At 40.3% G+C, this 20,440-nt stretch overlaps 1 protein-coding gene across 1 annotated transcript in view; it reads right to left on the bottom strand.

The window, feature by feature from the left end:
- The window catches only part of SLC26A5 (solute carrier family 26 member 5), a 55,917-nt gene that overhangs the window by 27,694 nt on the left and 7,783 nt on the right, over positions 1–20,440 (bottom strand). The window contains exons 3-6 of the mRNA XM_004320267.4: positions 7,033–7,237; positions 4,931–5,070; positions 1,265–1,375; positions 9–175 (exon numbers count right to left, since the gene is read on the bottom strand). Of these exons, the coding sequence (XP_004320315.1) occupies positions 9–175; positions 1,265–1,375; positions 4,931–5,070; positions 7,033–7,184 (570 nt within the window). The 5' untranslated portion in view covers positions 7,185–7,237. The remainder of the gene's footprint in view (positions 1–8; positions 176–1,264; positions 1,376–4,930; positions 5,071–7,032; positions 7,238–20,440) is intronic.

Genomic DNA, 20,440 nt, shown 5'->3' with positions numbered 1-20,440 from the left:
AGTCTTACCTGAATGATTCCTGTAAGTAAGGTCACAGACATGGCGACTTTCACTCTCAAAGCATCTCTTGCCTCCGTACTATTGGTTGCGTTTACTCCTCCTGGAATGACTATATCATCTGGTACTAATCGAACAGCCACGCCGCCTATCATCAGGCTAATAACTGCAAATGGACCTGAAATAAGGAAGCATTAATCAGGGAAATTATGTTCAGTATGTCTGATGTGGTTGTTTCCAGTACCCCAGGAGACACAGGTAAGGTCAATAAATCCTCCTTGAAATAACACTGCACTGTGACAAAATCTTCCATCCCACACACTCTTCTAGAACCCTGACATTTCCCCATGAAGAGGTGGTCTAATTCCTCTCTCCTTGAATTTGGGTGGACTTGTGACATGCTAGTAATCAAAAGAATGCAGCAGAAGCGATACTGCGTGACTGCTGAGGCCAGGTAACAACGGGTGATGCGGCTTCCACCTGAGAGCTGTACTGCTCGCTTGTGCTGCAGCCCTACAGGCAAGAAAGCCCCAGTCAGGACCACGTGGAGAGAGGGTGAGGGCGGGAGGTAAGAAGAGAGGGAGGGGGAGTCCAGCCTTCCTGTAGCTGCTCTGGCTCTTGCTCCCACCTGACTCTTAACTGCTTGAGAGACTCCGAGCCTAAACTGCCCAGATGAGCCCTTCCCAAATCCTGACCCACAGGAACTGTGAGAGATAATCAAATGGTGGTTGTTTTTAGCTGCTAAACTTGGGGGGGGGGGGTGTGTTACCCAGCAACGGACAGCTGAGACCTTGTGTGTGTTGGCTGGTGGCAGCCTCAGGCAGCATCAACACTATTATGAAATCCATATAAATCTGATCCTAAATACACTAAAGAGAAACCAAGTACAATTCAGTGCCTAAAATAAGATGAAAATGCATTATATGCATGGTAATTAGGAACTTGCAGCATCACTAATAAAACAGAGGAAAAAAAAGAGATGCAGGCAAATTGTATTATGCACTCAAGCACTTATTTCACAGATTTCAACAATTGCTCTTTTTACACAAGAAAACTGTCTTTTTCTATTATGCCCAGATTATGAGAAAGCTGCTAGTTCTAGAAATCTTGAGGGGGAGTGTATTCTTTAAAAGCACCTACTGGGTATACAGTAACAAACGTTGTTACTAAGCAGATGTCCTAATAACAAACATGCTGTTTCTCTGGCACACTGCAAAGCCTAGAAATCCAAAAGGAAAGGTACTAAAATATCAACTGTAAGGTTTACCTATGGATATGTGTCTGGAGGTTCCAAAAAAACAATACATGATAACGGGGTAAAATGAAGAGTACAGGCCAAACACCGGAGGCACAGCTGCCAGCATTGCAAAGGCTAAACCTGTGGGATAAAAAACCAAACAGAAACGGGGAGCTCATTAGAAAACAGAGGGCTATGTGTGTTTTTCTCTTGGTTCTTTCTCTATGATGAACAAGTGAAAATCATGTTAATTTAAGCAGATGTGTTTTAACATGCCCACCCTTCCATCACACTCTTACATGGAATCCTATATTTGTGTTCAGAGAGCCCAGGCTGAGACAGTTTTCCTTGTCATCTCCTCTTTGCCAGGGGTGGGTTTTTTTCTGCTTTATTCTTTCCCAAATTACATAACGGCAGAAAGTCTTACTTGACTGGTGCAGTTGTAATCTGGTGTTGATGCCCAAATGCCAGCTGTTTCTCCAATGGGGTGTTTTTAGGGTTCTCTGGAGACCCGTTTTCAGTGAGGAACTCCCACTGTACTATTCCCTGGCCGATGTAATGCCGCCCCCACCGACCTAGGCCCCTTACAGGTTCCAGTTCTTACACCTCCTCCAGCTTCTTTCTGCTGGCAGCTGCTCATCCTGTAGGCAGACTTCTTGGGCAGGTACCTTTCAAATGAGCCAAGTCAGGTTACCTCCCAGGGTGCCCAGTTATCTGATGCTTTACCCCAGTAAACTGTGCAAGTGCAGGCCATGCCCACAGGAGGGGTCCTCTTCATTTTGCTGTCATAGGCAGTTCACACCCTTTCACCTGTAGATTTATTTTTTTTTGCAAGAATTAGGCAATAGTGCCCACAAACTCCAGGGGACACACGTCCAGTGCTCCAAGTGATTCTCTTGCAGTCCTTCCTTAACTTTAGGTGGAGGGGAAATGCACAGGGCTTTTTTCACCTTTCTCTCGAAAATTCTCATTCCAAATCTAGTATCAGTCTTCTTGTCCCCTTACATCCTGTTGGAGTGATGCACCGAGGAGAGAGCCTGTGTGTCATTCACTCATCGTTTTGTATGGATGGCCTGGAATCCCTCTTTAGAGCGTGTAAGCAATAAACACCCTTTGTTCTCAGCTTTGGGGCCTCACCAAGTGTCTGGAATAACTAGAAAGTTCATGCAATGCATTGTCATATTGTGGATAAGAACATTTTAGCAAAAGAAGAGTTGGGAAAGCGTCCCTATTTCATATGTAACAATATGGTAAGTTTAATGTTGCATTTAAAAATATTTTTTATTTCTAGCAAAGAAACACACGTCCATAGTATAAAAAGCCAAGCAGTACTAGGGAGGCTGGGAGGAAAAGCCAGCACTCTTCTGCCTTACTCTAAGTTCCACTCCCCAGAAGCACTCACTTCTAACTCTTTCAGCTGTTTTTCTACCATTTATCTCCATTTCTCTAAATCAGCAGTTCCTACATGAGAGGATTCTGCCCAGCCCCAGGGGACATCTGGCAATGTCTGAAGACATTTTTTATTACCAAGCCTGGGAGTGGGGCTGCTGCTGCATCTAGTGGGTAGAAGCCAGGGATGCTGCTACCCACCCTGCAATGCACAGGATGGCCCCCCACCACCAGTGTACATGGTACAGGCTGAGAAACCCATTCTACATAACCTGTTCACATTGTTACTTCTTGGTTTATCGTTGTAGATATAAACTGTTGACCTTCTGTAATGCCTATTTTTTCAGATTCCTCTAGGTTATGATTTCAGGATTATGTGACTTTTTTTTTCCTTTCTAGAAAGTTTTGGGATCTTCTATTTATTCCTGGTATTCTGATATTTTACAATGGTGTGTCTTGTTTTAAGTTAATTTTTCACGAATTCTGATGGGTACCTGATGGTTGCTCTCAGTCTGAAAACTCATGTATTTCAATTCTGAGAATATTCTTTGTCACTATAGCTCTTTTCTCTGGGTACAGGTGACCATCTGTCTTGTGCTGTAAGTTCTTGCAGGCTCTCTGGAGCTGAACAGGGCAAGGAAGAGCCTTTGTGAGCTCACAGTTCAATGGGTAAATGTTTACGTAATGTCTACAGGTCCAAAAAAAGTTGTGGAATGGCACTTCAGTAAAAAACCCAACTAGGCTAAATTCTGAGGATTTCTTTGACGTATTCATTTACATGCGTTCACTACAGCCATTTCCTGTGGCGCTGTCAGTCCAACTTGACTGAATGTCGGTCTAGCTCCTATTTCCCACTCCGGATGCCGAGCCTCTGACTGCTCCTCCCCCTGCCCTCACCTCTGCCTTTAAATACATCCCTTTCTCTATCCTTGGGGTGTTGGTGCCAAAATTGTTGTGGAGAGTGGTCCTAAACCTGATTTAAGGCTTTTGTTTAACAGATTTAATAGATTCGATAACTCAGTCACTTGGAAAATTAAAAACTCAGCTAACTGATCACTGGGAAAATTTTTTTTTTTTTTTTTTTTTTTTTTACAAAGCGATTGTTCAGTAATTAGTTTTTGGGCAACTGGAGAAGGGAATAGATTTTCTGCCAGCTTACCTAGAGGCTGTTCAAGCCATTATCACCTTTTGACCACACTGAGTCACTGTCACCTCTAATTGGTCTCCCTACATTCATCCTGGTGACCTCTCGCCAGCCAAGTCCACTCCCCGTACAACAGTCTCAGTGATCTCTTACCAGAAATACCCAACTGAAAAAAGCACGCTGACAGCTTTCACTGCGCTCAGAACGAAATCCAAAGGGTCCCGTCAAGGCTGTGCACACCTGCCACTGCTCGCCTTGCCAGGCTCCAGCCCCTCACTCCCCACACTCCTAGCACCCTGCCTCTCTCATAATTCTTCAAACACCCAATTCTCTTCCTGCTAAATGCCTTCACACATGCTATCACTTCTTCCTGAAGTGCACTTCTTCTCATTCTTTACCTCCCTGCTACTCGTCCTTCAGGTCTCACTTCAATCTCACCTTCTTAAAGGGGTTTTTGTGACTTACCTACTTAAATTAGGTCCCCCTAGTATCACCATGTCAGAGTGCCCTGTATCTTCCTTCACAGTGTTTACCATCATTTGCAATAAAAACTGATGCGTGCTGTTATGTGCTTCATGTTTCTTTCCCTGATTGGATAGTTAGTTCCATGAAGATGGGGACGGCCAGGCAGATACTTGATAAATGTGTGTGAATAATCAATGAGTGTTTTCTTAAATTCTTATATCACATATAAAATCACACAAAGGCACAAGAATTCAGTATATCATGGTCCCTTGTAGTAAGAATATGGACTTATAAGTCAAGAACCTGAACAAGGACAACCCCTGAAAGAAACACAACATTGGAAATCAACTATACTTCAATAAAATTTAAAAAACAACAAAAAAGGACAACCTCAACAACATGCTCATGGAGTGACTGATTAACTTGGCGAGAGAAAGGCAATGCCCAGCCAGCTCCTACATGTACTGGTCTGTAAAACAGTATTACCACATTCTACAACTAATATCTCCGGGGCTTTTAAAAGGTTATTTAAAAGGGTTATTTCTGGAGAATTCCTTTAAACAGGTGAAGGTTACTAGAACTATAATGATAAAAACTATGAATTTCCAATCACGATGAAATTAAACAGAAAAATGGTCAAGCAACTGTTCGAGGAGATGGTAGCGAAGGACAGAAAGAAAGAAATATATTCTACTGACCTTGAGGAAGCTGCAGCACACCTGTGCTTATGCCTGAGACTATGTCACCCAACACATACTCCTTGAATCTGTATGCAGGCAACCACTTGGTTATGGGGAGGAACATGTAAATGATATTTCGTATTTTCTTAGGGGTACATCTGGAGAACAAAGAAATAGATAAAATGAGGATCATTTCTGTAGAGTTCACACCAAGGCATTTTCCCTTCCTCATATCCTGGAGCAGTAAGGAAGAATTCAAAACTGGTGCGGAGGATGACTCTTCTACTCTGCAGAGGTCAGAGACAAGAAGACCTGCTTATTATTATTATTTAAAAAAAATAGGAACATCTGGGCTTCCCTGGTGGCGCAGTGGTTGTGAGTCCGCCTGCCGATGCAGGGGATGCGGGTTCGTGCCCCGGTCCGGGAAGATCCCACATGCCGCGGAGCGGCTGGGCCTGTGAGCCATGGCTGCTAAGCCTGTGCGTCCAGAGCCTGTGCTCCACAACGGGAGAGGCCACAACAGTGAGAGGCCCGCGTAACGCAAAAAAAAAAAAAAAAAAAAAGGAACATCTGAATTGTCTCCACTCTAATGCTCTACAACTGACCATGAAAAAAAATACTAGCTTCAAAATAGTTGAGATATCCCAGAAGCTATTATTTCAACAGGTGAAACTCTTAATGTGCTTCCTGTGTTGGTGTAAAGTGAAGTAGGGGAATTATTTACTGATTGAGTTAACTCTTGGATGTGGAACCAATGACCAGCATCTACCCACTTAGTTTTCCCTTTCCTTATAAAATGAAGGAAATTTTCACAGGTATTATGAGCTTTATGAATATGTCTCTGATTAGGTAAACTCAAAACACCATTTGTCACGGGAGCACTGTAGCTAAGTCTATGTCTGGTTATCTTGGTTAGGTGAACACCATGCTGAAAAAACCAAGGCTTTGCAGTTAATCCCCGGATGGTTTAATTAACTTTGATACACAGACTATATTCTGGACCTCAGCCAGTCCTTTTGCCAGTCTATGCCTACAATCAAAGACATCAGTGAGTAAGAGTATGGACAGATGAGTTCCATCACCACTGTGACAGCCTCAAGTCCTCCTGGTGATGAGGAAGCAACTTATTCCATTTAAAAGGATAATGCATTACTGCAGCATGCATGGTATTTTATACAGTGCCTTTAGTGGTTAAGAGCATCTGGTAATTAGATGCAGGAAGATACGGGAAGCAAAATGTCAGGCAACTATGGCAAGAGCAATGAATTTGAGTGAAACAAACCAGATTTCATAGCAGTCTCCTGGTTTAGAAAATTGAGATATTAATAACAGCTGCATTTATATAGTGCTTGCCATGTGCCTTGCGCTTTGCATATATTAATAGGTTTTAACCCCAGGAACTCGATGATGTAAGCCCTAATTACTATTCCCATTTTACAAAGCAGGAAACTCAAGTGCACAGCTGGTGGGCGGCTGGGACTGGGATCAAAACTCAGACAGTCTGACTCCAGTGCACATACCTTCAACCTCTCGTGATGTCACACCTAGAGCACAGGGTCACTGTGAAGCTTATATGAAGCTGTGGTCTCAAGGGTTCAGGAGGCAGCAATCAGATGGTTTGCAAAATCAGGTGTGCAATCAGGTACACATGTCAGGCACACATGTATTACACAGCCATGTTGCTGGCCTGGGAATGGTAAGTGTCCTAAGACACTGAGTGTCCTTGATAGCTTAGGTTGGGGACTTAAATGCATAGATTCAGGGTGTTGCCACATGGAGTAGAAGTCAAGTGGGAAAAAGAGGGGTTGGAACATTCCTGAGAGACAAATGGAAGAGGTGGATATTATGTAGGTGGGTGGAGAAATGGAAAGTGGGTTGTTTATATAGACCTTTATACAGACATAAGGCATAGAAGGAATTGAATAAATATGGTGAAATATGTAATAAGCTTGTGTTCCATCAAATATCTACCACTGAATGAACTGTGTGGACAGCTCTGCAAATCACGAGAGCTCACCATTTGTTTTTTCCTCCACATTGCCAGATTCTCTTTATACATTTGACCTTGCTTCTCTCATAAGTGAAAGACAGATTAAAGGAAATAAGTGGAAACAACATACGTGAATGCCTGTTTCAGCTTATCCCCAATGGATTCCGAAATCTTGTCCTTCTTGTGCAGTCTTTCCTGGAGGACCGGGTGACTAAAGATAGGTCTTTCCACATAGTACCGCTGGGTTGCTGCAAGGATTTCAGTTTCTTCAACATGATCCATAGTACTCTGAAATTATTCATCAATAGCAGGAGACGAGCATTTCCTGAATTTCACTAAGGGAGAAAATAAAAACTCTGTCAGATGCCAAAATCCTACTGATGACCGTTCCGATGCATCTCTTCTTGGCGGTATTATTGCAAGTTATTCTGAGGACCTCTTCATCTTTGGACACCCAGAGCATCTAACCTAGTGATCTGGACAGAGTAGGCACTAATAAATGAAAGGAAAGCAAAGTCAGTAAAAAACATGTTGTCTCTCCCAGGGCAACGAGGGGGTAGTGTGCATACTTTAAACAAAGGATCGTGTTAACTTCAGTGGCTAAATGCTGCAGCAAGTTGACTCCAAGTCAATATTAAGGGAACAGGGAATCAGGCTGACTCTAACCATTTACACATCAAAGAAAAAGAAAAAGGAGCAAGATCAGTGCTTAAATTGACCCTAAGTTTCTTGAAGGTACATTAGCCTCCTTTCCAATTCTGTATTCACATTTGGTTACTCCTTAAATTATTCTATGGTTCAGAGCTGAGGCTTATGTCTCCACAAGAGCTACAAGTTGAAAACATCAGTGCAATGTTATAATCATTTTAAAGTTTATTGTGTTGTCATGTGTAAGACTATTAGGATGACTGATATATCTATATTTATATCTATCTATCTACCTACCTACCTATCTACATAATGAATACTACTCATATGAGTAAAAGAAATGATTAAGGAATAAAAACCCAGTGTGTTTCTGCACATGGGAATGTGTACAAGGATGTTAATTGCAGCTTTATGACAGTGAAAAGTTGGAAAAAACCCAAATGTCTACCTATATGCAATAAAACATAAATTTTTGTATAGTCATAAATTGAACGCTATGCAGTAATTTTAAAAAAATGAACTAAATCTGTATGTCATCATCAATAAGTCTCAAAAACTTAATTTTCAATAAAAATGCAAGGCACAGGTGGGTACTTCAAGGATGCAATTATTTAAACAAAGTTTAAAAACCTTACCAAGCAATAATGTAGGTTGTTTGTGTACACACATATATGTAGTAAATGTATAAAAGCACGCATGTCAATGACAAACACTAAGATCAGGATGTTGTTACCTCTGGAGAGAAGGGGAACGAGACTCGGAAGAGATAGGGAGCTTCAACTAACCAAATCTGCAATGTTCACTTTGTAAAAAAAGAACTGGCACAAAAAGAGCAAAATGTTAAGATTTGACTAAGTCATGTGGTAAGTACACTGGTGTTTAATACACGACTCTGTCTGTAAATTTGAATGATATATTTTATTTTTTTATTATTATTATTAATTTATTTATTTATTTTTGCGGTACGCGGGCCTCACTGTTGTGGCCTCTCCCATTGCGGAGCACAGGCTCCGGACACGCAGGCCCAGTGGCCATGGCTCACGGGCCTAGCCGCTCCGCGGCATGTGGGATCTTCCCGGACCGGGGCACGAACGCATGTCCCCTGCATCGGCAGGCAGACTCTCAACCAGTGCGCCACCAGGGAAGCCCTGAATGATATATTTTATAATAAAAATTAAGTGCACAACAACAACTAAAGCCATCAGTCCTAACTGAAGGAAGTTAAGGGCAGAGGAGTTGGGGGTTAGCGTGGGTTAATGGTTAGGTGCCTGTGTGGTGACTGAGTGAAGGCGGGGGATTATTGATGCTGGTCAATCCAATTCCCTTATGGTGAAATCTTAACATTCAAATTGAAATTACGTTCATGTTTTCAACCAGGAAACATCACGCAAAACAAATGCCTAAGTCTAAGGAGGCTGAAAATTTAAAAGTCTAGAATAAAAGGGAATTCTAGCAGCAAATGCAACTAAGTATCAGGACAGATGATATGAAAAGATAAGCCTGGAGAAAGAGGATTCTGCAGTAGAATCTGACAAAGTAAGATTGTACATCTTCTGTTTTACAGTTAGCAAGGCTGGTTGGCTTTTCATCTAACTTTTTATTTATTATTCCAGGAACTCATCATAATATCCAAAAATGACTGGGCTGAGGTATGCGGGTGGGGTCTGAAACACAGCAACACCACCACTCTGCCTTCCCCCTGCCCCCAACTCCTCCAGAACATCACGCAACAGCATCATAGAACCATATGCAATTCAGGCAACCTCCCATGCTGCTTTAAGCCTCTGTACCCATGCCCAGAGTTCCATTCACTCTGACAAGAAATTGTTTCTTTCCCCTCACTCTCCTTCCACTTTCTCCACACCCTAATCACTGTATCTTTCAAAACCAGGTTTTGTCCTTTGCTTTCCTGAGTCCCCTCTCACCTGTAATCCCCCGTGATGTCGGTCTATACTCGCTGCTTCATATAATTTTCTGTTTCTTCCCACTGTATAATTATTGGTCTCCTCTTCTAGATTGCAAATTCCTTGAGGCAATACCATACCCTGAATTCCCAGGACCCAGTACAGTCCTTGTCTTACTGATGAACGTACACAGTCTTTGGACTGGTGCATCATGTTGTCGATAGTGTATGCCACGCCTCCTCTCTGTTACTTCATATTACAGAGGATTAAGTCTGCTCTGACATTTTAATTTAATTATTTATGCTTCTGGACACCTCCTCCTTGGTTGTCTTCTGTCCTACTTTAGAAAGATAACTTCCTTCTTGATATAGCCACTCAAAGAGAAAAAGACCAGGTAGATCTGAGGGAGGTTTAATAAGAATCCCTGTTGCAAAAACCTACTTTTACCACTGATTTTACTGTTACTCCACATGAATTTGCCCAGTTGTCGATGGGATGAATTGTGATGACCACGTCTAGGGATGTGTTATCATAGAAGGCAGCAGTGGCCAAAACTGCCCTCTCACCACGTGGGGAAGGTTTTAAAGGACTGGTGTCTGGCCCCACTCTGAACCTCCTGAATTAGGATCCCATAGGTGGGGCCTGGACAGTGGGCACTTACTCTGAGTAGGTGTGAGCACACATCCCTGTACCTGAGTGGCAACCTTCTTTGAAGTTTTCAGAGCAACATAATAGGTTAGGCTGAAATGTAGCAGAAGAAATAAAATATTTCTAAAATATTAGAGACCCTTCTCTTTATTCTCAAAAGTCCTTTGGCCACCCCCAACAGGAATTCCTCATTTACACCTATTACTCGGAAGGCCATGTATCATCTCCTCATTTCTCCCCCTCACAGAACCTGGAAACAATTTCTACCTCATTAAGCAGCGCAATTATATGTAAGTTTTAAATTTCTCCAGCAAGATTCAGATGATCAGCTAGGTAGGAATTTAACATATTTAGAAACATTAGCTTTCAACTCTGCCTAAACACGGAATCTCCTCAGGTGCTTTTGAGAAACAGCAATGCCTGGGCTCTACACCAGACCAATTAGCACAGAGCCTCCGAGCAGGGCCTCTGGGAGGTGTGGCCCAGGCATCGTTTTTTTGAGCATCCTAAGATGATTCTAATGAGCAGATAAAGTGAAAAAAACCACTGTTTTATAACCTAAGAGAGAGAAATACATATGAAAAAGACATAGGAAAATCACAAAGAAATATCTGAAAACAAAAACCAATTATAGGCTTTTCCAAAATTAATAATGAATCAGTGACATGATTAAAGCCAGATGAGTTTTTTTTAAAGTAAACTTTATAAAATAACATAGGCTATGCTATAATACAATACATATAATAAGCTATAATGTAATATGCTTACTGAAAAATCCATGAAGTAAGTTTTGAAGAGGAATATGAAATATAAGGACATGATTTACCAGTAAAAAATGTTTCTTTGCATTTGCCATTTTCATTCAGGGCACTGGTTCTCAGCCCTGGCTGCACACTGGAATCACCTGACTCTACTGCCAGGGATTCTGATTTAATTGGTCTGGGAGGCAGGCAGGGATTGAGAGTTTAAAAGCTCTCCAAGTGATTCAAATGCACAGCCAAGGTTCAAAACCACTGACTTAGAGGCTGGCGGTATACACATTCACATTTACCTACACAACCAACCAACCAAAAAGAAGAAAACTGAATAGGGTGTAAATAAATTGTGTGCAATGCATTATATTACTGTCTTTGCTTATGTGTATCTTTGAAATATTTAATAAAAACTTACAAAAGAGAGAATTATCTAGCTTACGTTTCTCCAGCAAAGTCTTATTTCTATTTGTATATTCTCATAACAAAAGGGAGTTGTGCGTAGGTGGGCAGTGCAACATCCACTACACTTCATGCAAATGCTGAATAAAACTGAAGCCTTAGTTGTTACAAACATTCCATTCAAGGTTTAAATTAGGATCAAATATTAAAGGAATTTAGACCCCAAAACATTAGATGGACTTAGGAAAGCCTTAGGGTATGCACTCTCTGCAGTGTTGCCAAATAAAATATAGGATGCCCAATTAAATTTGAATGTCAGATAAGCAACAAATAGTTGGTTAGTATAAGTATGTTCCAAATTTTGCATGGGGCATACTTATATTAAAAATTTATTGTTTATCCCAACTTTAACTATTATATTTTTCTTTGCTAAACCTTGCAACAATAACTCTCTGTAGGTCAGGAAGAGACAGAGAAAAGACGGGATTCTCAAATTTTTGAGGTTTTAGGACCCTGGCTACAATCTATGTCCTCCTTGAGATATCTGGCAGTTCAAAGATGTCTCAACTGGGAAAGAAAAGGACTGCTGAGAACAGTAAAGGAGAAGAGGATGTTATAATGAAAGGCTGTCCTATTGGGGAACTTTTTATGTTCACCACAATGATTAAATAATTAAAGCCTTGAAGGCTATCAATAACCACCTCATCAGAAGAAGAGAGGCAAAGTAACCAAGGGACCAATGCAGGAGATCAAATGACCAGACGCTTATCTGACAGATAATGAGCTTCAAGTGTGCTGATTGCAATTATAAATCACCAAGTTGTAAGACTAAGTACATAAACCCTCACACGAGAAAAGTCACCTCTCAGATGGCCCAAAGGGACAAGTCTTCTGGCAGGCCCTCCAACGAAAATACTAATAACAGAAAAGCAAATTGATCTAGACATTCAAGCCCTGCTTTCCACAGCTATGAAAGAAGGGATTTAAAAACAGTTTAGAACACCTTTCAACATAGATTTCTAGATCTGAAAGTAATCTTGGAAATCATACAATTTAACTCCCTCACTTTGTGAGAAAAGGAGCTCATCTTCACTCACTTGACTTATCCAAAAATATTCTCAGAATGCAAACCTTGTTTCCTATTCAAAGTAGTCATCAAATATAAAAGGCTCAGATATTTATAAATAAAAATGTAAAACTACATTTTTATTTAGAACAACAGCAACATTTTAAACTTCAGACTAAAGGCAAGAATTAATTGCTTGACAATTATGAAGATGCACTATGCTTTTGTGGAAGATGCTCCAAACTGGAGGTTGGGGGCAGGGTCTGGCCCTAGTTCTGCCTCTCAATCATCTGAGCTATTCTATACTGTTATGACAGGATCAACTAGACCAGGAGTCCCCATACTTGGAAGCACATTGGAATCACATGGAGAGCGTCAAAAACCACAGATTTCCAGGCCCTCTAGAAATGCTGATTTAGTAATTCTGGAGTCTCTATTTTTCAAAGCTCACAGAGTAAGACTATAGTCCAGAAAAGAATTACAGTCCAGAAATAATTTTTCTTTCACCTATGACATTACCAGCCTTTCCCTGAAAGCAATTTGAAAAAGCTGCTTCCTCTTTTCTACACTTCTGGGACTTTTAGCATAACCAAGATAAATTCCCTGCTTTTCCTTATTAACAACCACTGATTAATTAAAGAGGCCCAATATGTAGAAAGGCCATGCAAAATCCATGCAAACTGGTCCTGAATGTAGACTGTAAGCTCCATGAGGGGAGGGCCACTGTCTGAACACCTAGCACATAGTGGCATGCAGCTTGCTGACTGAATGCTCCCGCAGTGTTTTTGAGTGTTGGGGGCCAAGGTTGCTGGAGGATGTAGCCCGGGGCTCTTCCCATCCTTTCCCTCTTCTTTTATAATTATCCACCTCCCCTGAGGAGGAGGCCACCTACCTCCTCAGCCAAAGGATTCTTAGATTAGTATCCAGAGAGGCAACACCGTATGGTAGGCTTTGGGTTCGGAGAGACTGTGTTTGTAGACTGGAACTGGCACTCGATATGTGTTTTTTGCAAGCCTTCATTTGTTTATCTATAAGTGGAAGTTCGGAGCATAGGCTGTGAAATCACACAGATCTAAGTTCCGGTCCTGGTACTGGCTTCTTGCTAGGACATCTAGCAAGTTACCTAACCTCTCTAAATAGGGTGACCATAAGTCTTGGGTTATGCTTGCTGTCCCAGAGTAATTCTTACTTCCAGAATGTCCTGGATTGGAAAATAAATTATATGTTTCCTTCCGATTCTTCAGCTATACCACTCAGATAAAACCTCGTTATATATTTGTGAAAATAAATTAGAAAATGTTTCTAAAGTACTTACATGGGGCCTGGCACACAGTAAGTGCTCAATAAGTGTGACCGTTACTACTGTGGAGAGGGTACCTAATTTCCTTCAACCTCGGGTTGCTCATTTGTAAGTGGGGATAATGGTTTTCCTTTGTTTTCATTTAATTGTCTTTTTGAATCACTGACATATTCACAAGGCTCAAAAATTCATGTGCAAAAAGAATTAAAGTGAAGTTACACTGCCATTCCGTGGCTGGGAGCAATCATGGTGTCAGTTTCCTGTGTGTCTTTCCAGAGATATTTTCTACATAAGTAGATATGGGTATATGGTCTTCTTCTTATAAATGGTAGCATGACTTAACCCCATTCTACACCTTGCTTTTTTCACTTACTATATCTTGGTGATCTTTCCATACCAGTACAAAAAAGTTTCCTCTTTCTTGTGTTTTTAAACAGCTGCATACTGTGCTGTTACGTGGATGTTCCTCAATTTGCGTGGCCAGTACTGGTAGTGCTACACTGAGGCTTAATGTAAGAATTATGAAGCGCTTAGAATAAGGCACTCAATATTTATTATTTATAATTACTATTACCTTTTAGACAAACCTCACATTTATTTCCTTTCACCTGCTCCATTTCTCGAGGCCTTGGGCCTCCATTTATTCATTCGTTCCAATACAAACCTACTTAGTCTCTACTTATATGCTGGGTTGAAACATGCAAGTTGACTATGCTTACAGATTAATAAACTATGGTACATGCCCTCAGGGAACTTGTCATCTAATGTCTTTGCAGCAATCTATACCCTTTTAAGGATGTCTTACAGGTGGCTAGGGGCATATGAAATAATGGAACATATAGGGGAACATAGGAGGTTCTGGGGATGGGGGCAAGAGATCATTGGTGAGGAAATACAACACTTAGGAAATCAGATCAAGGGCCTTTGATATAAAAATCATGTTACTTTTTTCCTTCTTTTTATAAAAGTAATATATAAGCACTGTGAAAATTTGGAAATTTTCCATTTTTCTTATGCATAAATGATACATAGTAAATGTATATTGCAAATACATATGTTTGTATGTATATGTAATGTATATTTACTTGGCTGAAATGGTCTTAATAGTTTTGCATTAAAATTTTTTTTTACTTAACATTATATCATAAACATTTTGCCATGTCAATAAACAACTTCAGGGACTTCCCTGGTGGCGCAGTGGCTGAGAATCTGCCTGCCAATGCAGGGGACACAGGTTCGATCCCTGGTCTGGGAAGATCCCCCATGCCGTGGAGCAACTAAGCCCCTGCGCGACAACTACTGAAGCCCACGTGCCTAGACCCTGTGCTCCGCAACAAGAGAAGCCACCGCAATGAGAAACCCGTACACCACAACAAAGAGTAGCTCTCACTCACCGCAACTAAAGAAAGCCCGCACACAGCAACAAGGACCCAATGCAGCAAAAAATAAAGAATAAAATTTAAAAAAATAAACAACTTCAGAAGATATTTTTTAATGATTTTATAATATTTTCTAATATATATGTACCATGATTTAGTTAACCACCTTCCTTATTATTAGACACTTAGGCTACTTCTAATTTTCTGCTATCACAAGTGAGATTTTGTTTTTCGATCTGAGTTTATGTGTGTAATGGTAATAAAATATAGTTCATATTTAAACAACGTTAATGCTCATTTTAAGTAGTGGATAACTTACAAAGTGAGTACCTAAAAACTTCAAATTGACTTAAAAAATATCATGAATGATTGACATTTATGTGAGCTTCTTGTCTATACACAATAATTAGTCATTATAGTATAACATTTATTGACACTCTGCCACTGAAGAATCACAGTATCTATGGAAGGTAGGAATTATCCACATTTTTCAGGAGTAATAACAGCTGGGATTGGAATTTAGGTCTGCTCACTGCAGAAACCATGCTCTTATGCTATGCTGTCTCATTAACTGTGCATCAGATTAATCGTAGCAAAATGTTTATCTACTTTTATCGAAATTATATTAATTATAGGCATATGTTGTCACTTGTGGTTTGTTGCTTAGGAAGCATGGTGGTCTTAACCAAATTAGAAGCAAGATTAGAGGTCAAGCAAGGTTTCAGAGAGGATACTGCACTGGAAGTAGCTCTTGAGGCAAAAAGTGAAGGTGTGTGACTCTGCACACAGAAGTGAAAGGTAAAAATTAATAGGACCTATTCACAGAATACCAAAAGCACTGGTAACAACTTTGTTTTAGGTAGTTATAGGAAATGAAACTGGAGAGGTCGAATAGGATGAGGTCTCATAGGACCATAAAAGGCAGGCTACACATTCAAATTTGAAGCCATATGCTCTAGCTATTTGAACATATTCCCATCCTCCTTTGTCCTATACAGAACTACTGATCAAAACCACCATACCAGGGACTTCCCTGGTGGCACAGTGGTTAAGAATCCACCTGCCAATGCAGGGGACACGGGTTTGAGCCCTGGTCTGGGAAGATCCCACATGCTGCGGAGCAACTAAGCCCGTGTGCTACAACTACTGAGTCTTCCCTCTAGAGCCTGCGGGCCACAACTACTGAGCCCGCGCGCACCTAGAGCCTGTGCTCCACGACAAGAGAAGCCACCGCAACGAGAAGCCTGCACACCGCAACAAAGAGTAGCCCCCGCTCTCCACAACTAGAGAAAGCCTGTGGGCAGCAACGAAGACCCGACGCAGCCAAAAATAAATGAATAAATAAATTTATAAAAACCACCATACCATGGAAAAATTATTCAATTCCACTAAAGATACTGAATCCCTTCCAGCACTAATTTTCTGTGACTCCTTAAGTTGATAAATTGCAAGATTTATTTTCCAACTAGGAACACATGAAAGATCATTAATAGTCAGAAGATATGCCTCCAGAATCTTCTTTGGGACAAAAAGCTCAGTAAATCATATTGGTGCTTAAGTTTGAATGACAGATATTTTAATAAGAAAGAGTTCTCTAGTTTAAGTGAAAATGAAAGAACTACTGGCTTACCACTCATTTCCTTTTCTAAAATAATAACTTTAGTCAAAATAATACAGACATGATAAAAATACAAGTATTATGGAAGGGCTAATCACAAAAATAAACAGTTTTCCATCCCTCTTTTCCCCAACTCCAGCTGTATTCACTGAAGGGACCATTTTCTTAAAACCAGTTTTTGTTTTTAGTTCTTCTTGTGGGCTTATTTTTAACTCTAAATCAGCATTTTCAAAAAGAGTGCTATTAGTATTTTGGGTGGGACTTGTGTGGAACTGTGCTGTGCACTTTGCATTTTCATCTCCGATACTAAATAAATGCTAGTAGTGCCCTCCAGCCACTATGATACATTTCCAAATCTCCTCTAGAATTGAGAACTACTGCTCTAAGTAATATAATTATATGGCTATATATGTTGTAACATCTTTTTTGGAGTATAATTGCTTTACAATGGTGTGTTAGTTTCTGCTGTATAACAAAGTGAGTCAGCTATATGTATACATATAGCTCCATATCCCCTCCCTCTTGCATCACCCTCCCTATCCCAACCCTCTAGGTGGTCACAAAGCACCAGGCTGATCTCCCTGTGCTATGCAGCTGCTTCCCACTAGCTATTTTACATTTGGTAGTGTATATATGTCCATGCCATTCTCTTACTTGGTCCCAGCTTACCCTTCCCCCTCCCCGTGTCCTCAAGTCCATTCTCTACGTCTGTGTCTTTATTCCTGTCCTGCCCCTAGGTTCTTCAGAACCATTTTTTTTTTTTTTTTAGATTCCACATATGTGTTAGCATACAGTATTTTTCTCTTTCGGACTTACTTCACTCTGTATGAGAGACTCTGGGTGCGTCCACCTCACTACAAATAATTCAATTTCGTTTCTTTTCATGGCTGAGTCTATCTTTTGATTTATCGAAATTAGACATTTATGAATGCTTACCATGAAAAATGAATATTTAAGTCTCCACATTGCTTGCAATTTTTTGCTAAGTTGTATTACTTAAAAAGAAAAATTTATTCATTTTTGGCTGCATTGGGTCTTCGTGGCTGCATGCAGACTTTCTCTAGTTGTGGTGAGCGGGGGCTTCTCATTGCAGTGGCTTCTCTTGTTGTGGAGCACCAGCTCTAAGCACGTGGGCTTCAGTACTTGTGGCACGCAGGCTCTGTAGTTGTGGTACACGGGCTTAGTTGCTCCATGGCATGTGGGATCTTCCTGGACCAGGGATCAAAGCCGGGTCCCCTGCATTGCCAGGGGGATTCTTAACCACTGCACCACCAGGGAAGTCCCTGTATTACCTTTTAATTTGTTGACCTATATAACCAATATAGGCTAAGTCATTCTCTCTATTCTTTCCTTCTGGAATTTCTATTAGACATTTGTTGGAGCTTCTCATACCACTGTGTCTTTTAACCTCTGACATTTTCCATCTTTTAAACTCAATGGGTTGATTCTAGGCAATTTTCTCAGATTTGGCTTCTAGTTCACTAATCTACCTTTGGCTCTAATATGTTGTTTAGTTAGTATATTAATTTTTAAAAAAAGCCTATATTTTTCGTTTATCTTCTTTTTGAAATATGCTTTTTTGTGCACTATTTTTTTCCTTTTTTCTATTCTTTTTACCCCTTTAATAATTTTTTTTTTCCCCCCAGTACGCGGGCCTCTCACTGCTGTGGCCTCTCCCGTTGTGGAGCACAGGCTCCGGATGCGCAGGCTCAGCGGCCATGGCTCATGGGCTCAGCTGCTCCGTGGCATGTGGGATCCTCCCGGACCGGGGCACGAACCCATGTCCCCTGCACCGGCAGGCGGACTCCCAACCACTGTGCCACCAGGGGAGCCCACTCCTTTAATAATTTTTAACACACTTATGATTTTTTTCACATATTTCTATTATGTTCAATTCTTTGGGATGTGATTCTTCTATTTGTTTTGTTTGCTGACACTCCCTTATGGTGGTTTGTAGGTTTTTAAAATTGTGAGCTCATATTAAATGGGAGGGAGGTGAGAAGAAGTTCCCTGTCTCCTTGGGCCTGACGTCACGTCTTCCTTCCAGATTTAAATGGCATGATCCCATCCCCACACCCCAGGATCTGTATCCCCCAGAGAAACTGCTATGGTTGTGCTGAGTATAAGCTTGCACTTAGTGCTCTTTTAAACCATTTCCTGCATTCTTCTGACAGTCTTTATTTTAAAGTTAACTACTTATTTAAACATGTCATTGTGTTTTAGTCTTTATTTTTGTATGTTTGTACTGAAGGGACGTCTGTATGACTCAGTTTAGTTCTCCAGGTTGCTAGATGTCCTGTTATTATAACTCTGTGAATATAGTTCATTACTGGTTCTATCTGTTGAACAGAAATTACTTAGTTCTTCTTAAAGTCATTCTTCTTGGAGTTTACTGACTACTTGTTTTAATTTGTATCAATTTCTTTCTAAGCCTGGTACAAAGCTGCCAGCCTAGGATTGCATTTGGGGAGTAACACTCTTATTTCACATGTTCCTCCTTCTTACTTTTTACTCTCTTTTTGCTAGAGCACATCCTTAGGCAACTGTTTCAGAAAGGGTACTTGCAAGTAAATTGCCTGAGTCTTTGAAGATCTGAAAAGGTCTTCATTTTACTCTCACACTTAATAATTTTACTGGCAATAGAATTTTAAGTTCAAAATCATTTTCCCTCATAACCCTGAAGGCATTGCTCCACTGTAGTTTAGTATCCAGTTCAATGATGAGAAGCTTTACATCAATCTTGAGTGACTTTATTTTCTCTTTCAGAAAGTTTTAGGAACCTCTCTGTATCCTTGACTCTGAAATTTTATAATGATTATATCTCTATATAGACATTTTTCCATTCATTTGATGGATCATTTTTATCTCACGCTTTTCCTCAACTACAGGAAATCTTTTCCTAGTATTTTTTTGTCAACTTCTTCCCTTCCATTTTGTTTTCTCTTTCTAGAGCCCCAATAGACTGAAAGTGGACTTAATGGACTATTTCTCTATGTTTCTTATCTTTTCTAGCATATATATTCCCCATCTCTTTGACATTTCATTGTACATTCCAGGAGATTTCTTAAACTTTATCTTTCAGCTGCTCTAATAAACTAATTTTTATTTTAGCAATTATTTTTAAAATTTATTTATTTATTTAAAATAAAATTTATTTATTTAAAATAAAATTTATTTATTTTAAAATTTCAAGATCCTTTTTTGCCTGTTTTTTGATTATACTTTTTCTTTATAGAATTGTGTTTTTGTTGTATGGAAACAATATCTTTTTAATCACTGAGGGTACTCACATTTTTTAAAAGCTATTTTCTTTCTGTTTTTGATAGTCCTTAGATTTTTATTTTATTTTTTTAATTGAAGTATAGTTGATTTACAACGCTGTGTAGCTTTACTTCAGGATGAGGAGGCAAGAGCTGGCCTTCAGGCTAGGGGCACCTCTCTTTTCAAATGCCAGAAACAGAAAGGGTTTACTCTTCAATGCCAAACGCCCAGTCTCTCTGCTTTCAGGCCCCCCTGCTTATGCCTGCTCTCTGTCCTTGCTGACTTCACGCTCAGAGCTTCTTTCTAGAGGGTCACTCTCCTTCCCCTGGTGGTCCTTCCTGATCCTGGTGGTGATCCAAATCTTGGTTCTGTTTCATCAGCAACTTGCCTCCAAGCATTTCGCTATCCCATTCTCTTCAGAGTTCTTCCTACTATTTGTATAATGTTACAGCCATTTAAAAAGAGTTATAGGACAGAGGGAAGGCAAATCCTTGTCCTTAGTCTGTCATCTTTCATTTTTACTTATTTTTTTTTCATTTTGCAAATTGGGTGATTGTGTG

This window comes from Tursiops truncatus, chromosome 9 (genome assembly GCF_011762595.2).
Source record: "Tursiops truncatus isolate mTurTru1 chromosome 9, mTurTru1.mat.Y, whole genome shotgun sequence".
NCBI classification, from domain to species: domain Eukaryota; kingdom Metazoa; phylum Chordata; class Mammalia; order Artiodactyla; family Delphinidae; genus Tursiops; species Tursiops truncatus.
The sequence above is the reverse complement of the archived record's forward strand: the minus strand, read 5'-3'. Positions and strand labels throughout refer to the sequence as shown.